Genomic DNA, 16,175 nt, shown 5'->3' on the forward strand with positions numbered 1-16,175 from the left:
CTGCTGGTGGGCAGGGGAGATAACCCTGGCCCCACACAGATGTCCACACATCCACTGCGGCCGGAATGAGTGAAAAGCCTTAACCAGGAGCTGAGTTAGCGAAGGTGGGGGCAGCTCAGCCCCACAGAACTTCTGCCCCTGAAAACAGACTGAAAACCCAGATTTCCACTTGGGATCCCCTCTGCCTCACCCATCTGTTAACGTCACCTGTCGCCTTCACCTTCGGAGAAGGTGGCACCCTACTCCAGTACTCTTGCCTGGAAAATCCCATGGACGGAGGAGCCTGGTGGTCTGCAGTCCATGAAGTTGCTAAGAGTTGGACACGTCTGAGCGACTTCACTTTGACTTTTCATTTTCATGCATTGGAGAAGGAAATGGCAACCCACTCCAGTGTTCTTGCCTGGAGAATCCCAGGGATGGGGGACCCGGTGGGCTGCCATCTATGGGGTCGCACAGAGTCGGACACGACTGAAGCGACTTAGCAGCAGCAGCAGCACCTTCACCTTATCAACACCGTGAACAAGATGCAAAGTACTTCTGTGAATACTTTATCAAGTGCCTCAGGATTCAAGGCGGAGGCAAGGAAAGACTGATGAAAAAGACAGTCAAACAGAAAAATATCACCCTTATTCCAAGGCTTCAAACCCTCAGAGGATCCATCTGGTCCTGGATGAGCAGATCCAAGCATGGTCACACAAGGCAAGATGGAGAAGAGAAGCCAGCTCGGGCTCCTCCTTCAAGCTCCAGTCCGAGAACAGGTTTTGTGACTCCGCTGGGGGCCGCCTGCCACACTGCGGTCTCTCTCGGGCGCCCCGCTCGCCAGGAACTCCGGAAAAGAGAGCGGCCGGTTAATGCCGACCAGTGTTCACCACGGCCGCTGAGTTCCGCGCACACCCAGCGGCGCTTTGAAAAGTTCCTTTTCAGAGGATTAAGTTTGAGTCATTCCCTTATTTAATTCATTTAATGTGGAGGTATCTGACAAGAGAATGGATTGTTTCTCAAATTATTAAGAATCAACACAAAATAGACACGACACCCACGCCCCGTGCAGTCCGGCCGCTGGCGGAGGTGCGCGCAGGGCGCGGTCTGCGCTCGGTCCGCCTCTGCCTCACCCTCCACCGTCAGCCTCGTCTTCCCCCCGGGACTCGCCCAGCCTCAAGTCCTGCCCGGTGCCCCCGGAGAGGCTTCGCTCCTCGGCTGCAACAGCAGGGCACCCGTCGGAGCAGTCACTTCTCTTTATTTGTAAAGTTCCCCTGAATCAGAGGCTCACTGAACAACGCCACTGTCTGAAAAGGGCATTTGGTTCATTCCAAAGCAATGAAAAAAAAAAAAAAAAAAAAACAGAAAGAAGAGGGAAGGACCCCAGACAGCCCTTGCAGGGGCAGAAGCCACTCTAAACGCCCTTCTGTCCCGTGAAGGGTGAGTGCTGGCCCAAAGAAGCCTCCCTGCTCTGGAATTTTAACCTCCTCTGTCTTCTGTTTTTAAATTGCTTCCTATAATCCTCTTGTCAATGCAGGAGACATGGGTTCAGTTCCTGGGCCAGGAAGATTCCACGTGTCTCGGGACAACGAAGCCCGTGCCCCACAGCTACTGTGCTCTAGAGCCCGGGATCCACAACCACGGAGGCCTACACACCTAGAACCCGGGAGTCCTGAGCTCGGGAGCCACAACCACGGAGGCCCACACACCTAGAACCCGAGAGCCCCGCACACCTCGGGCCCTGCTCCCTGACCAGAGACGCCAGCGCAGTGAGAAGCCCGCGCCCCGCAGCTGGAGAGCAGCCCTCCTCGTCGTAACTAGAGAAACAAACAGCCAGGAAGACCCAGCTCGGCCATAACTCAATCAATGAAGAGCTTCCTATGCAATCAAATGAAGAGTGAAACTGTAATAGAAAAGGAGGAAATTCAATCGGCCATCACGCTGGAGGCCACGAGTAGGTTTATCCCGTGAAACACATGAAGGATGAGCGGCTCTGTGCCCATCAGCATTTCCCTGACCCGCCTGGTAAAATATCATGCTTCCTGTCGAAGTCACGAGCGGCACCTGCTCACGGTCCGACAGCTGAATCCGCGTTAGAGTTTTAAACAGGACACCCCATAATGCTCCCAGTTTGGGTAACAATCTAATGTAAAGTTTTGGGAGGTCTTATCAAGAGTACACGTGGAGAGGGGGAGAGAAGGGAAAGGCAGGCTGTCCGTGCGCTTTCTCCATACTCTCGGGGTGTGCCTGGGGGATGCTGTGTGAGCTCTGATTTGTGGGTTCTATCTTCAATGGGGCTTCCCAGGTGGTGCAGTGGTAAAGAACCCACTTGCCAATGCAGGAGACGTGGGTATGATCCCTGGGTCGGGAAGATCCCCTGGAGAAGGGAATGGTAACCCACTCCATTATTCTAGCCTGAAGAATTTCATGGACAGAGAAGGCTGGCGGGCTACTCCATGGGTTGCAACTGAATATGACTTAGCAACTAAACAACAGTCCTCAATATAAGAAGGAATTCCTGCTCATCATGCCCAGAGTGGATCTGAAAACACAGCCAACTGTTTTCACCCACTCAGGGGCCAAGAGTCCCAGGGGGGCCCCGGCCACCCGGAAAGCCGCTCCTAGGCTCCCGGGAGCCTCGACTTTGGATGCAATCCAGGCCTGATAGAAACAGCCTCCTTGAAGAGCGTTCGGGTCCTGTCTTTGGCTCTTGCAGGTCACACCTCATGGGCCTGGCCGCTGACTGCTGAGGGAACGGTTCACAAAGGGCCCCGCACCTCCGTCTGTCTGGAGCCTGAACTCCAGGACTCCATCTGTCACCCACCAGGCTCCTTTTCTTTGCCTTCGTTCATTTCTACGAGCGAGAAGAATCACTGCTGTTCGGTGTACAGGTCTAAACGTGGAGCGTGATAAAGTGTGAACAATGAGCTCGGTTTTCCAGCAGACACACACTTCCCCGTGCGTCCCTGGGCTTCCCTATAAAGCCGAATAAAAGTTTTGCTAAGAATCATCAGCTGAAAGTGAAAAGTGAAAGTTGCTCAGTCGTGTCTGACTCTCTGAGACCACGTGGACTGTAGCCCGCCAGACTACTCTGTCCATGGGATTCCCCAGACAAGAATACTGGAGTGGGTGGCTGTTCCCTTCTCCAGGGGATCTTCCTGACCCGGGGATCAAAGCTGGGTCTTCCACGTGGCAGGCAGATTCTTCACCATCTGAGCCACCAGGGAATTCTTTTCTTGAAGAGGTTATAAAATAGACTGAGAAAAGGTGATGAAGAAAGTATGAAAGGCCAACTTCCTGCCACCACAACACATCTCATTTTCTGAGTTTACTGACATGAGGGTGCAACTCGAAACGGTATAGACATCTGTCTAGTCACTAGGCTGAAAGAATTAGAACCATCTTGAGATTTTATATAGCCAGAGATCATTGATCATTCACTTTTCATTCTACTTACACAATTTTTATGTCTAGTAAGGAAATCTAATTCACACGAGATGATGGTATTGAGGACTTTTTTTCCAACCAAATTCTTCAGATTAGGCTGTTAATAAAAATACAGTGAGACTCAGAGAGGAAAACCCTAAGTATGCGAAAAGTAAAACGTTGGCATTCAGTGATAAGCATTGTTTATGTCAGCAAACAAATGCAGGACTGGCCACTCATGGCCCCAGGTTCCTCTGCTCCAAGATTACAGGTCCTGGAACACAGGGCCTCCGCAGGGCCCTGGGCCCCAGTCCCACAGTGAGTCACCGAGAAGACGTCACTTCTCAGAGCAGCTCCCGAACTGCATGGGTTCTGATGGCCCGCCACCTTGATAGGGCCAGGAAAGCAGGACTCTTATGAGAGTCCAACATGCCGACAACCAGGAGCAGTTCTGTCTAGTATGAACAGAACATGGTTTGATGCATTCACGTAAATTAAATAAGCCTGACCCACACCCAGGCTCCTGTGACCTGTTTGGAACCCACAGGGATTGGGCCATTGTACCTGCCAAGCCCGTGGAGAATCTATAGGCCAGACAATGAAATCTGCCCCTGTTCCGCGGGCACAAGTCGAGTTATTATTGCTGGGAGACACAAAAAAGCTGTAAGTCCATCTTATAACATCGCTTATCTATAATGTCAGTATTTCAACCAGACAGCTGCTCAAAATCCTACAAGAAATCTACCTCCACCTAAAACGATTCATTTTAGGCCAGATTCCTGGAAAAGCTTCCAGCGGACCCTGAACTCCGCACACAGTGGAATGCTGAAGCCGGCTGGCCGCCAGCCCGCTGGCCCCTGGGGTGGACAGCGCTGGCTGCCCGGCGTCGCAGCCCTGCCCAGCTCTGATGTCTCATCTGCTCGTTGTGAAGGCAGAGAAAGGAGATTTCAAAGAGGTGCTGTGCATGAGGTCACACGCATCACCTCCCCAGTGGCCTTGGATTCGGAATAAAACTCAGTCTTCCTGGATCGCTGGGTGACATTCCCAGGGTGACGTGCAAGACAGACCCCTGCTGTACAAAGACGTTATTACACAACTCCAGGCAGCTCTGGGTCTCACCCAGAGCATCAGAGAATTCAAATCGTACTGCGGGGAGGTTTCCGCTCTTTCAAAAGCACACCACAGCTGGCTCTGCTGGCCTTCGGGCAGCGTAAAGTAATCCCAAAGTGAAAAAGACTTCACGTTAAACGTTTTTTTTAAAATGTAACTGATATTCACGTGGAGAAAACCAAGCCACGGCGGTGTCACTTACCTCGGCCGACGCAGCTGTCTTCGTCTCGAGTGAGGGCGGGTCACCCTTGTCCTGTGGGGGCAGAGAGTGAAGAAAAGTTCTCTAAGTCACAGGATGTCCTGGGCGGTCGCTGCTCGGGGAGAACGGCTACACAGACACTCACCAAGGCTGGCGGCTTTTTGTTTCTGAACATGAGTCTCCACATGGCTGTCAATAACTTGAGGAGTTTCCCTAGCTCTCAGAAAGCCCGTCAGTATTAACACCGAAAGAAGGGAACTTGCAAACTTTTGTGCAACTTTTACATTCAGCCAAAGGAAGTGATGTCCCATCCCCAACCTCAAAATGTAACCAAAAAAAAAAAAGTCACTCATTAATCTCCAGACACACAGCCTTCGGCTAAGCAGCTGTGGTTATCACTGGGGGCCGGCCAGCGTCTTAGGGTGACCTTGAGGCCCTCTACGGAAGGTGCTCATTCAGCTGCAGCAGGCAAGACTTCTAACCTGTAAATAGGCTAACGGACACCTGATTAAAATTCCAATCACATTAGGCCATAGGGGTTCAGCCTGGAGACGCACACAGCTCCCTGCCTCCCCTTGTCTGGACTCAAAACTCCCATAACCTGAAGACTTTACTTAGCACCACGACTTGAGGTCTCGAGAACAGAAACCACAGCTCTGCCTGCTTCTGCACACGGCATCCTGGGGGCACGCTTGTCATTTTCTGCTGTAGGCCTCATTTCTCCTCTGTTCTCTGTTCCAAGGCTCAAATCCACTGAAACATGAGCTGGAGAAAGTGGGCAAACGTCTCTCTCACCCTTGACTAGTAACTGTGGCTCACGGGCCAGAAGACAGAGGGGCTGGATTCCCCGCACCACGACTTAACTGGCTGTAGGAAGGGGGCCCCCGTGGGGACCACAGCTCGAGAGAAATCCGCGGTCACCAGCACCGCAAGTTCACCCGCACCACTGGCGTGTCTCCACACCGGTGACAGGGCAGGTACCGGCCAGATCTCTAGTTCCCTTACGTCCCTGCCTCTCCATGGTGGATGAAGTTTTACAGACTCCCAGATCCGGTAACACAGAGCATCTGGACACAGAACCCCAGCCCATCAGCGCCGGCATCGCCTCCAGGAGCAGCCAAGGCCATGAGCCCTGCGCCACGTCCGCCTGTCCTTGCTCTCCGACCCCCAGCTGGACGGTGAACATTGAACGGCAGGAACACGCTTCCTTCTACGTGACTGCTTGTTTCTGCAGCTCCTACACCAGCCTTCGCTGCACATGGCATTAGGGGCAAACGTCTGTGTCTCTCTCCCCCCGTTTCTCCCTCCTTGGCAAATGTCCCCTTTCCTCCTGTGGGAAGCAGATTCCATGCAGTCTGGTGAAAGCGACCCCACCGCTGCAATCCCCCACCACGGGCAGGGGTGTGACTAGGGCCCCGTCATTCGTCGGGTGCAGTGCCCGGCATGGAACCCAGGCCAGGGAAGGCCTGTCCAGGCAGGAGCCACGGGGCCACTCCACAGATGCTACGGAGTTTGTTGGCCCGGAAATGGGCCTGGGATCAAAGAGGGAAACAGAGTCAGCGTCCTGCTGACAGTTTGAGGACCGTTGGATTCAAAGCTGCCAGAAGCCATCTCTTTTCAATGACAGGAGGAGATAAACTGCCAGTCTGAGCAGCCAGACTGAGCTTCAGCCAGTCTGAGCTGGTTTCTGCAACTTGAAAAGGAACCCTAAGGACATGGAAGTGGTGCGTTTACAAATAATGCCTAATAGCGACAAATGGGGGCCCCCAAAGCCCCACAACCCCATGCGTCCACCCACTACCTTTCTCAACTCACAGCCAACCCCCAAAGGAACACCTTCTCATGCGGGATTCACCCTGCAGAGTCTCCTGGCCTGGCCATCTGGAAACCCAGGGACTGTGCACACGGAGCCCGCGATATCTGGGACTCTCCCTGAAAAAGATTTGCTAAATTTTGCATAGTCCTCCTTTAGAGTCATCGGTCCTCTTTCCGTCTCCTTTTCTTGGTCTCCAGTTTGCAGATAAGATTCAGAGAATGGAGAGGGAAACCAGCGATGACTGAAGATGAAGCGACGACTCTCGTCATTCTGCAGACACATCAGCCCCCGTCGTCCCCTTCTCTCCCTCCGGCTGCCCCCAAGTCGGTCCCCCCACTCCACGGGCAGCCAGACCCAAGCGCGGGCACGTGGGGCAGGGGCTTTTCCAACTGCAGAGTGAAGCCCGGGGTCCTCCTACTCCGGCCCCATCCCTGGGATGCTGGACAGCATAGGGTGCCCTCCCCATCCCGCCTCTGCCTGAGCAGGAGAGCTGGGGGCAGGTGCGGAGGAGCCAGAGAGGGCAGGGGGCAGACAGGCCGCTCCTCTGGTCCGGCAGGAAGTCCTGCCTCTAAGTCGGCCCCTCTCCATCCTCCATACTCCCCAGCCCCTCCCGTCGCCACCTCGCTCTCATCACAGTGCCTCCGCGTGATTTCAAGGCCGTCACGCTAGCCCACGAGGCAGAACAAGCCAGAGGGGAGACGCTGTAAGACCCCTCTCAGAGCAGACTGAACTCCAGGTGTATCTCATGAAGAGCAAACTGGTCAAACAAACTGGGGCAAGCAAATATCTTGTGCTTTGTGGATTTGAAATAAAATACCAGCATTTTCTAAAGCCAAGGATCAATGACCATTTGGGGAGAACTGTGGCTTGAATATCTTCATAAAGCCCCAGAAAGCAGTCGTGTGCCACCGGACACACACGAGGGGCATGTGCTCTGTGTTCAGCGCTGGGGTTTCTGGTCTGGGTGGTGAAGCTTCCTTTGATGCTTGAAGGTCTTCTCAATATCCGGCTTTAAGTATATAAAGCTGACAGTCCAATTTTATAATGTAAGAAGGTCAGGCTCATTCCCAGAGTCCCTGTTTCCTGGAAGACTTTGTGCACAGTCCTTAGATGCTGAGTTTAGACAGGCAAGCAGTTGATTGAATACGCTCTTAATTCCCAAATGAAATTAGTTCATGGGGTTGATTCTTGGAAAGCCAGGGTTTGCCTGGAGGGTCACTGGTGTCCTAAATTCACAGATGTGCACAGAAGTGATGGCTGCCGGTCTCGTAGAAAGCTGGGGCTCCCGCTCCCGCCTGCCCTCCCCAGCCGCCCCTGCTGACCTTCCTGGAGAGGCAGCCGCCGAGGGCTGGCACCCAGGCTGTGGGACAGCAGGCCAGAGTGCGGTTCCAGGCACCAGGCGCTGGGCAAGGCACTCAACCACTGTACCTGGGCTTCTGCGTTTGCAAAGATGAGGTGAGGTGGTGTCGGGGAGCCCAGAGAAATGAGCTGTACATGTTAGACGTCTGGCATGCAGGAGCCTCGAGCAGAGTTGAGCTTGGGGATGAGGCAGGAAGAGGAAGGGGTCCCCCAAGTGGAGCAGTAAAGAGGAGCCCCAAGACAGCCCACCCTGCTCTGAGAGCACTGGCCATGCGTTTGTGATCCCCAGGAGTCGACCTCCAGGGGCTTGACTAGATCTAAAAAGCTGACTTAAAGCTCAACATTCAGAAAACTAAGATCATGGCATCCAGTCCCATCATTTCATGGCAAATAGATGGGGAAACAGTGGAAACAGTAGCTAACTTTATTTTGGGGGGCTCCAAAATCAGTGCAGATGGTGACTGCAGCCATGAAATTAAAAGACACATACTCCTTGGAAGGAAAGTTATGACCAACCTAGACAGCATATTAAAAAAGGTCCATCTAGTCAAGGCTATGGTTTTTCCAGTGGTCATGTATGGATGTGAGAGTTGGACTATAAAGAAAGCTGAGCGCAGAAGAATTGATGCTTTTGAACTGTGGTGTTGGAGAATACTCTTGAGAGTCCCTTGGACTGCAAGGAGATCCAACCAGTCCATCCTAAAGGAAATCAGTCCTGAATATTCATTGGAAGGACTGATACTGAAGCTGAAATTCCAAGACTTTGGCCACCTGATGCGAAGAGTTGACTCATTGGAAAAGACTCTGATGCTGGGAAAGATTGAGGGCAAGAGGAGAAGGGGACAACAGAGGACGAGATGGCTGGGTGGCATCACTGACTCAGTGGACATGAGTTTGGGTGAACTCTGGGAGTTGGTGATGGACAGGGAGGCCTGGTGTGCTGCTGTCCACGGGGTTGCAAAGAGTCGGACACTACTGAGCAACTGAACTGAACTGAACTGAAAGGTCCTTTATTCTACCTGCCAGCTCATGAGGGTGGGAGAGCAGAGCAGAGACAGCAGAGGGCAGCAGAGACACTGGCACGCAGGGCTATCCGGCTTGACCCAAAGACCACACTGGACGCCACCCGAATTCTACTCCTTATAAAGAAGCCATAGGTCTTCTTTAAAGGTCTGTCATTTGGAAACATTTAGAGATTACCAAAACAGCGCCCTGACCCTGTTGGGCTTATCCAGCAGACCCTCTGCTGTACTGAGTCATAAACGTCTTCGGATGGTGGCGGCGTGGACGCCCACCGCCATCCCCACCTCCCATGGCCCTGCCGCGGGGCGGCTGCAGATGGTCAGTCTGCCCTCCTGCCCGCGCTGCAGCGGCGTCCCCGCCCAACCTGAATTACCCACCAGGGGGCAGCAGACGACGCAGCCTGGGAGAGGCCGCCCCCCGCCCCGGACACGTGCGCTGGACAGTCCGCTCCGGAGGCCTCACTGATGCGCCCCTGGGAATAAGGCGCTGCCTTCACGCGGAGACCGACTGGAGGAAGGCAGACTTGTTCTTCACAGCCTCCCCTTTCCAGACTCTGCTCTCCCCCTCCCCTGGAGACCCAAAGCTCCAGAGGTCCATGGGCTGTCGGGCTTTTCATAGACTCCAGTGGGTTAATGCTTCCCTGATGTAGCTCACACAGTAAAGAATCCACCTGAAACACGGGAAACCCAGGTTCGATCCCTGGGTTGGGAAGATCCCCTGGAGGAGGGCATGGCAGCCCACTCCAGTATCCTTGCCTGGAGAATCCCATGGGCAGAGGAGCCTGGCGGGCTGCAGTCCAGGGGGTCATTCAGAGCCGGACAGGACTGAGCGACTAAGCACAGCGCAGGGGGCTCATAGGCATGTCACAGCCTCAGCCACCGAGAAGCCCGCCCTCTTCGGTGGTTGCTGGTTTCGGGGCTGCGCCTTGTGTCCTTTCCAGATAAAAGGAGCCAAGGCATGTGTGGCCGGTCCCAGGGGAGGCCACTCCTGTTCTGAACGGGTGCCCCTCCTAGCGGGTCACCGCTCCTTCTCCTCTGCCCCCGGGGCCGGGCTGGGCCGTGATAACTGGGACGAGAGCAGCTCAGAGCACATCTCCCCCCAACTAGGCTGCAGATAAAGGCACCTGAGGACTGTCCCACCGCGCACGCTCAGAGGGGACGGGGAGACAGGTGGCTCAGTGAATAAATGAACTGTGAGGAGGAAGGAAGGAGGCGAAAACCCCCAGGGGCTAAAAGCGGGGCCAGGGGTGGACCACCACTGGGGAGGGTGCGCATAGCAGGGGATTAAGCATTTAGAACGTCTAATTCGATGGTATTTACCACATTCATGGTGTTGGGTAGGGCTTCCCAGGCGGCCCAGTGGTAAAGAATCCGCCTGCAATCCCTGGGTTGGGAAGATCCCCTGGAGGAGGGCATGGCAACCCACTGCAGTATTCTTGCCTGGAGAATCCCATGGACAGAGGAGCCTGGCGGGCTGCAGTCCACAGGGTGACAAAGAGCCGGACAGGACTGAGCGGTCACAGCATGCAGTGCTGCGTAAGCATCGCCACTGTCTACCCCAAAATAAGTTCATCACTTTGGCAGAACACCCCGTATACGTTAGGCAGCCGCTCCCCACTCTCCCCCAGCCCCAACCTGGCCCAGGCCCTGGCAATGCAGTCTACACTCTGTCTCTGTGGATGTCCCCTCTGGAAGCTTCTCATCAGGGGAGTCAAAATGCAGAAATCCGTAAAGGAAGGCTCACTGCACATGGGGCCCTGCAGGGGGCGCTCTCCCTCGCGCCAGCCTTGCGTCACCAGCGGGAAGACGGGGGTATGAGACTCACTTGGACATTTTCACGACGGAGGACACTTTTCACCTGGGGATGTCACCTCTGGCTTTGAGAAAAGAAGGACGGTGACAGGGCTTGCAGCCAGTGAGAAACTCCAGCTCTTCTCCAATTACCGTTGGTTCAGATCGACCCTCCCCAGCTTCCCCCGAGACCTAACACACACGCCTCCCCGCCCCCGCCCCCCGGCCCTTTGGCCGCGGCCGCGGATACTCCGGCCGGCTTGTCTCAAGCTGCAGTTCCTCTCCTCTCCCCAAACAAACTCATTTTTGCTCACACAGAACTTCTCTTTGCTCTAAGGTTGACAGGACGATGTGTGGATTTTTGTGTCTGGTTTCCCTGTGTCAGGACCTGATTGCCTTGTTTGTACACTCCCAGTCTCTTTTTCTATTCCTCTGTGGGCGGACACTCCGGCTGTTGCCAGCTATTGGGAATTGTGAACAGTGCTGCTGTGAACATGTGTGTACATGTATGAACATGCATGTGCATGAATGTATTTGAGTCCCTGCGTATATATCTAGGACTAGAATTTCTTTGCTCCTGCAAACAGTAGTCATGTATGGATGTGAGAGTTGGACTGTGAAGAAAGCTGAGCACCGAAGAATTGATGCCTCTGAACTGTGGTGTTGGAGAAGACTCTTGAGAGTCCCTTGGACTGCAAGGAGATCCAACCAGTCCATCCTAAAGGAGACCAGTCCTGGGTGCTCATTGGAAGGAATGATGCTAAAGCTGAAACTCCAGTACTTTGGCCACCTGATGCGAAGAGTTGACTCATTGGAAAAGACTCTGATGCTGGGAGGAATTGGGAGCAGGAGGAGAAAGGGACGACAGAGGATGAGATGGCTGGATGGCATCACTGACTCAATGAACATGAGTTTGGGTGGACTCTGGGAGTTGGTGATGGACAGGGAGGCCTGGCGTGCATGGGGTCGCTGAGAGCTGGACACGACTGAGCGACTGAACTGAACTGAACAAACAGCAGGATAGTAGAAAATTGTATCCAGTGGCAGCTGGTGCTTATTTTGAGAAACAGGAGGTCTGATGGGCTGCCAGAGGGGAAATAAATGAATTAACCACTGTGGAGAGGACATCTCAATACCACTTAATCTGAAAATGCACGTATCTTGTGGTCAAAAATTTCACTGTTAGGTATCTAGACTAGGGAGAAAAATCCTAGCATATGTTCATGAGACATTGAGCACCACTTTAAAGAACAAAAAAATGCAAGTCATCTAACTTGGCTTCTTGGTAAAGGAACAGAAAAATAAGCTGATATTTTTCATATCGTGAAATACTACATAGCACTCAAAAAGAATGCAATAGAACTACATAATTGACAGGAATAAATCTCAAAAATTAAAAAGTTTCAGAAGGACGCATACACTGATTCCATCCATGCAGATTAAAAACACACCTACTAACATCATTGATAAACACGAACTGTTGTGGGCTGAATCGAGCTCCCTCGGAGACTGAAGCTCTAGCCCTGGGACCTTAGAAGGTGACCTCAGGGGCCATGTGGTCTTCACGGAGGCGATTGTGGCAAATGAGGTCCCGCGGCTGCCCAAGTCACATATCAGGGGAGACTAGGGACGCCTGCCTGCGGACACAGGGAGATGCCAGCCGTCTGCAAGGCTGGGAGACACGTCTTAGAAGAAACCATTCTGCCGACACCTTGATCTCGGGCTTCCAGCCTCCAGAACGGAGAGGAACTAAGTTTCTGCTTTTCCAGCTGCCCAGTAAAGGTCTTTGTCACAGCACTTCAGGCTGACTGAACAGCCTTGGAAGCCAGAGCATTCCTTTGTGGGTCCGCCCAGAACAGACAGGGAACCAGATCAAAATAGCCATAGAGTGTTTAAACAATCGCAGTAATTAGACTTGAAATATAAGCCAACCCCAGACACTGAAGAGTCCACTGGGTTACTTTATGGACATTTTTACACACTACTTATGCCTTTCTCTGCACCTGCAGAAAATACGCACTTATCTTAAATTGAGACTCGAGTGTCCTCAACATTGCAAAGCAAATCAGTCCAGTGTGGTCAGCAAACCCAGGCTGGACCCTTTTCCGGACTGTGAAACTCTCTGTGCCAAGCTGTGGACCCAGCTCAGGCAGTAACACATGTGGCCTGCGGCCATCTTGTCCAAATGACAACTGAATCCAAGCAGAACGTCAAGGTCCTCTCCCAACCTTTGAGGACCAGAACTCTGTCTAAATAAGCAGTATGGCGGACCACAGTTCAGAGGGAACACTAACCATCTCGTTCCTTCCTCTCTGCCTCCATTTAAGAAGGCCACCAGAATAAAGCGGGACTGGTTCCCAGTCCCAGGGAGCAGGGCCGGCTGCCTTGACCCCCCTCCACCCCCAGCACAGGCTGGGTCCCTCCAGGCCTGATCTGCAGGTCAGAGGAAAGGGGCTACACAGCTGAGACACATCACAGACCTGCCAGCTCCCCCAGCCGTGTGAGCCAGGTCCTTAGGATAAACATCTGTCCTTTCTCACTCAGCCTGTCTGTCTGTCTAAGAGACCTGGGTTTGATCCCTGGGTCAGGAAGATCCCCTGGAGGAGGGCATGGCAACCCACTCCAGTATCCTTGTCTGGAGAATCCATGGACAGAGGAGCCTGGTGGGCTACAGTCCATGGGGTCACAAAGAGTCGGACATGACTTAGCACAGCACGCCCTGCTGGTCTGTCTCACTGGAGAACCCTGACCAGTTCAGGCCCTTTCGTTCATAATGGTGGCTCTCACTTCTGAAGACAGGAGAGTCTCCCAGTCCTTGTAATACTGAAACCTTCCCGTTTGATGTAAAGCCTCTCCCTGCCCACCCTTCAGGGGTGGGACCTGGGCCTTTTCTCTTCAACACTCCATGTGGCGCCACCCTCAAGGCTGCCTGGGCAGCTCAGCCCGACTCTGGGGGCCTGCGGACAGAGAAACAGGAATTGCTCTGCTGGTTTCTGGGAGCTATGGCTCTTTTCTCCTACTTACTACAGGTTGACTGTTTCTGAAGTAATTACCTTCTGTACACAGTGTTCCAGAAAACATCTGAAGAACAGCAGTTTAGACGCCTGCCTCCCTCGGTCCGCACAGTAACTCCATGAGGCACAAGCTCCATGCTTCTTATGACGAGACTAACAAAGGCAGAGGGTCGGGAAGTTTCCCAAAATCGCATGCCTGATAGAGCCGGGATTGAAACTGAAATCCAAAGCCTATGTTCTTAACCATAATTTGCTTCCAATCATTTTGCTTTTTAAAAGCACTTATGAAAAAGGGGGGAAAAAAGTACTTACGGTTTTACTCCCTCAATTTTGTGTATAAGAGATTTCAGTCACTCAAATGTGTTTCTAGAATGTGTTAGATATTTTGCCAAGAGAAGTCTATCTCTCTTCCCCTTTGTTCGAGAAGGTCAATAATCTGACAGAATAGTAATATCAGTTAATGACTGAGCACATAAAAGTTGTCTTGCTTTTTAGCTCTCAGACCAAAAGAATTTTGACCAATGTGACCAGAAAAATATGCAAAGTTTCTTCCCCAATAATCCCTGATGAGCACTTTGTATGATCTGAGGAAACCAGAATGTATACCATCGTCACCCTGATCCATTCAGCAGCGAGGAAAGCTGATGTCACTGCTAACTTCTACTTCCCATGGCAAAGCATCTCCATTTCTGTTGTTAGTCACTGTGGACCAGGGCTTCCGAGGTGGCGCTAGTGGTAAAGAGCCCACCTGCCAAATGCAGGAAATGTAAGAGACCCAGGTTCGACCCCTGGGTGGGGAAGATCCCCTGGAGAAGGGAATGGCAACCCACTCCAGTATGCTTGCCTGGAGAACTCCATGGACAGAAGAGCCTCGTGGGCTGCAGTCCACGGGGTCACGACTGAAACGTCTTAACATGCATGCATGTGGGCCAGGACAAGATAAGAACACGTGAGTGGCCGTGGGATGCGGTTGCTGGCTCCCCCACGCCCCCTGGGGCGGGAGGGTTTGCGTTGCCGGGGGTCGTGGGGTGGTCTCCAGCCCCTCTCTAAGCATGGCTGTCTCTGGCGACCCCCCAGTGAGTCCACATCCCACCCGCCTGAGCCTGTCCTCCACGTGGCTCTTAGCACTTCCTGACTTTAGCTGCGCCTCACCTTATGGAAACCGTCCAGTGTGGGAGGAGGCTGGAGCAGTGATACTGCTGAGCGTGTGTCCGGGGGCACAGCCTCAGGAACCGAGCGATGGATCAAGCGTGTGGCAACTGACACCCAGGCCGGCCTGAGGAGCTTTCCCGGCACAGACTCTTCCAGCGGTCCAGCTAGCCCAGCATGCCGGTCAGAGCTGGGCACCTGGACCTTCTGAGCCGGGGACCCACGCTCGTGTGCCAGCCACAGGGGCAGCTGTAAAAGTGGGTGCTCAGGACCACGCAGTCACCACAGAGATGCTTCAAGAGAAGGCACCCCAGTCAGGGGACCTCACATAGCTGCCTGGTCTCGTCAAACGCACCAGGGCGAAGAGCAAACAGCAACACCACTCGCATGTCTTTAATTTTCATTCTAAAGCTCTAATTTTTAATCACACACACAGCACTAAACTGGAGACAAAGCTAGAGCGCTCAGTGAAATAAATAAGCTGAGAGCTTTAAGTCTATGTGAAGAAGAACGTGCTTGCCACATTTAACTTCCCAGCGGGGGCAAAACACTGATTCATTGCTTTGGAAAATCAAATTTAAAGAGTAAAGAGGGTCTTCCCTGGGAATCCACTCTGAAAAAAAAAAAGAAGAATCCACCTTGAATGCAGAGGACATGGGTTCAATCTCTGGTCTGGGAGCTAAGATCTCACACATGTGTGTGCACGCCAAGTCGCTCAGTCATGTCTGACTCTTTCTGACTCTATGGACTGTAGCCCACCAGACTCCTCTGTCCATGGGATTCTCCAGGCAAGAATACTGGAGTGGGTTGCCATGGCCTCCTCCACGGGATCTTCCTGACACAGGGATCGAAGCCACATCTCTGACTTCTCCTGAGTTGGCAGGCAGGTTCTTTACCACTAGAACCACCTGGGAAGCTCAACTCAGCCCACCTGCCACAACTACCGAGCTCCCAGGCCACAATCAGCGCATCCATGCGCGGCAGCAGCCTCCCATGATGCAGCAAAGACCCCGGGTACCGCAACTGAGGCTCGATGCAGCCAAATACATAAAATCAAATTTTTTTAAAAAGTAAAGAAAATTTCCCTAGAATTCAGACAAAAAGAATAAAGACATGAAAATAACTGTGGGGAAAAAAGAAACTCTCATGGATAGTTCATGAGATGCAGTGTAGGGTAAAAAGCATTTCAGAAGCAAGAATCAAAGGAAGAGTTGATTAAAACTCCCCGTCTTGGGCTGAAGCCTCCAGTGTTCGGACTGGAAGGTCTCGCTCGGGGTGGGCCCAGGAGGAGACGAGCCGCCTGCGGAGAC

General features: G+C 52.9%; 1 protein-coding gene across 1 annotated transcript in view; it reads right to left on the reverse strand.

Moving 5' to 3' along the window:
- RPS6KA2 (ribosomal protein S6 kinase A2) overlaps nucleotides 1-16,175 on the reverse strand; it is a 330,758-nt gene that overhangs the window by 270,866 nt on the left and 43,717 nt on the right. The window contains exon 3 of the mRNA XM_055536180.1: nucleotides 4,718-4,768. Within this exon, the coding sequence (XP_055392155.1) occupies nucleotides 4,718-4,768 (51 nt within the window). The remainder of the gene's footprint in view (nucleotides 1-4,717; nucleotides 4,769-16,175) is intronic.

This window comes from Bubalus kerabau, chromosome 9 (genome assembly GCF_029407905.1).
Source record: "Bubalus kerabau isolate K-KA32 ecotype Philippines breed swamp buffalo chromosome 9, PCC_UOA_SB_1v2, whole genome shotgun sequence".
Classification (NCBI taxonomy): Eukaryota; Metazoa; Chordata; class Mammalia; order Artiodactyla; family Bovidae; genus Bubalus; species Bubalus kerabau.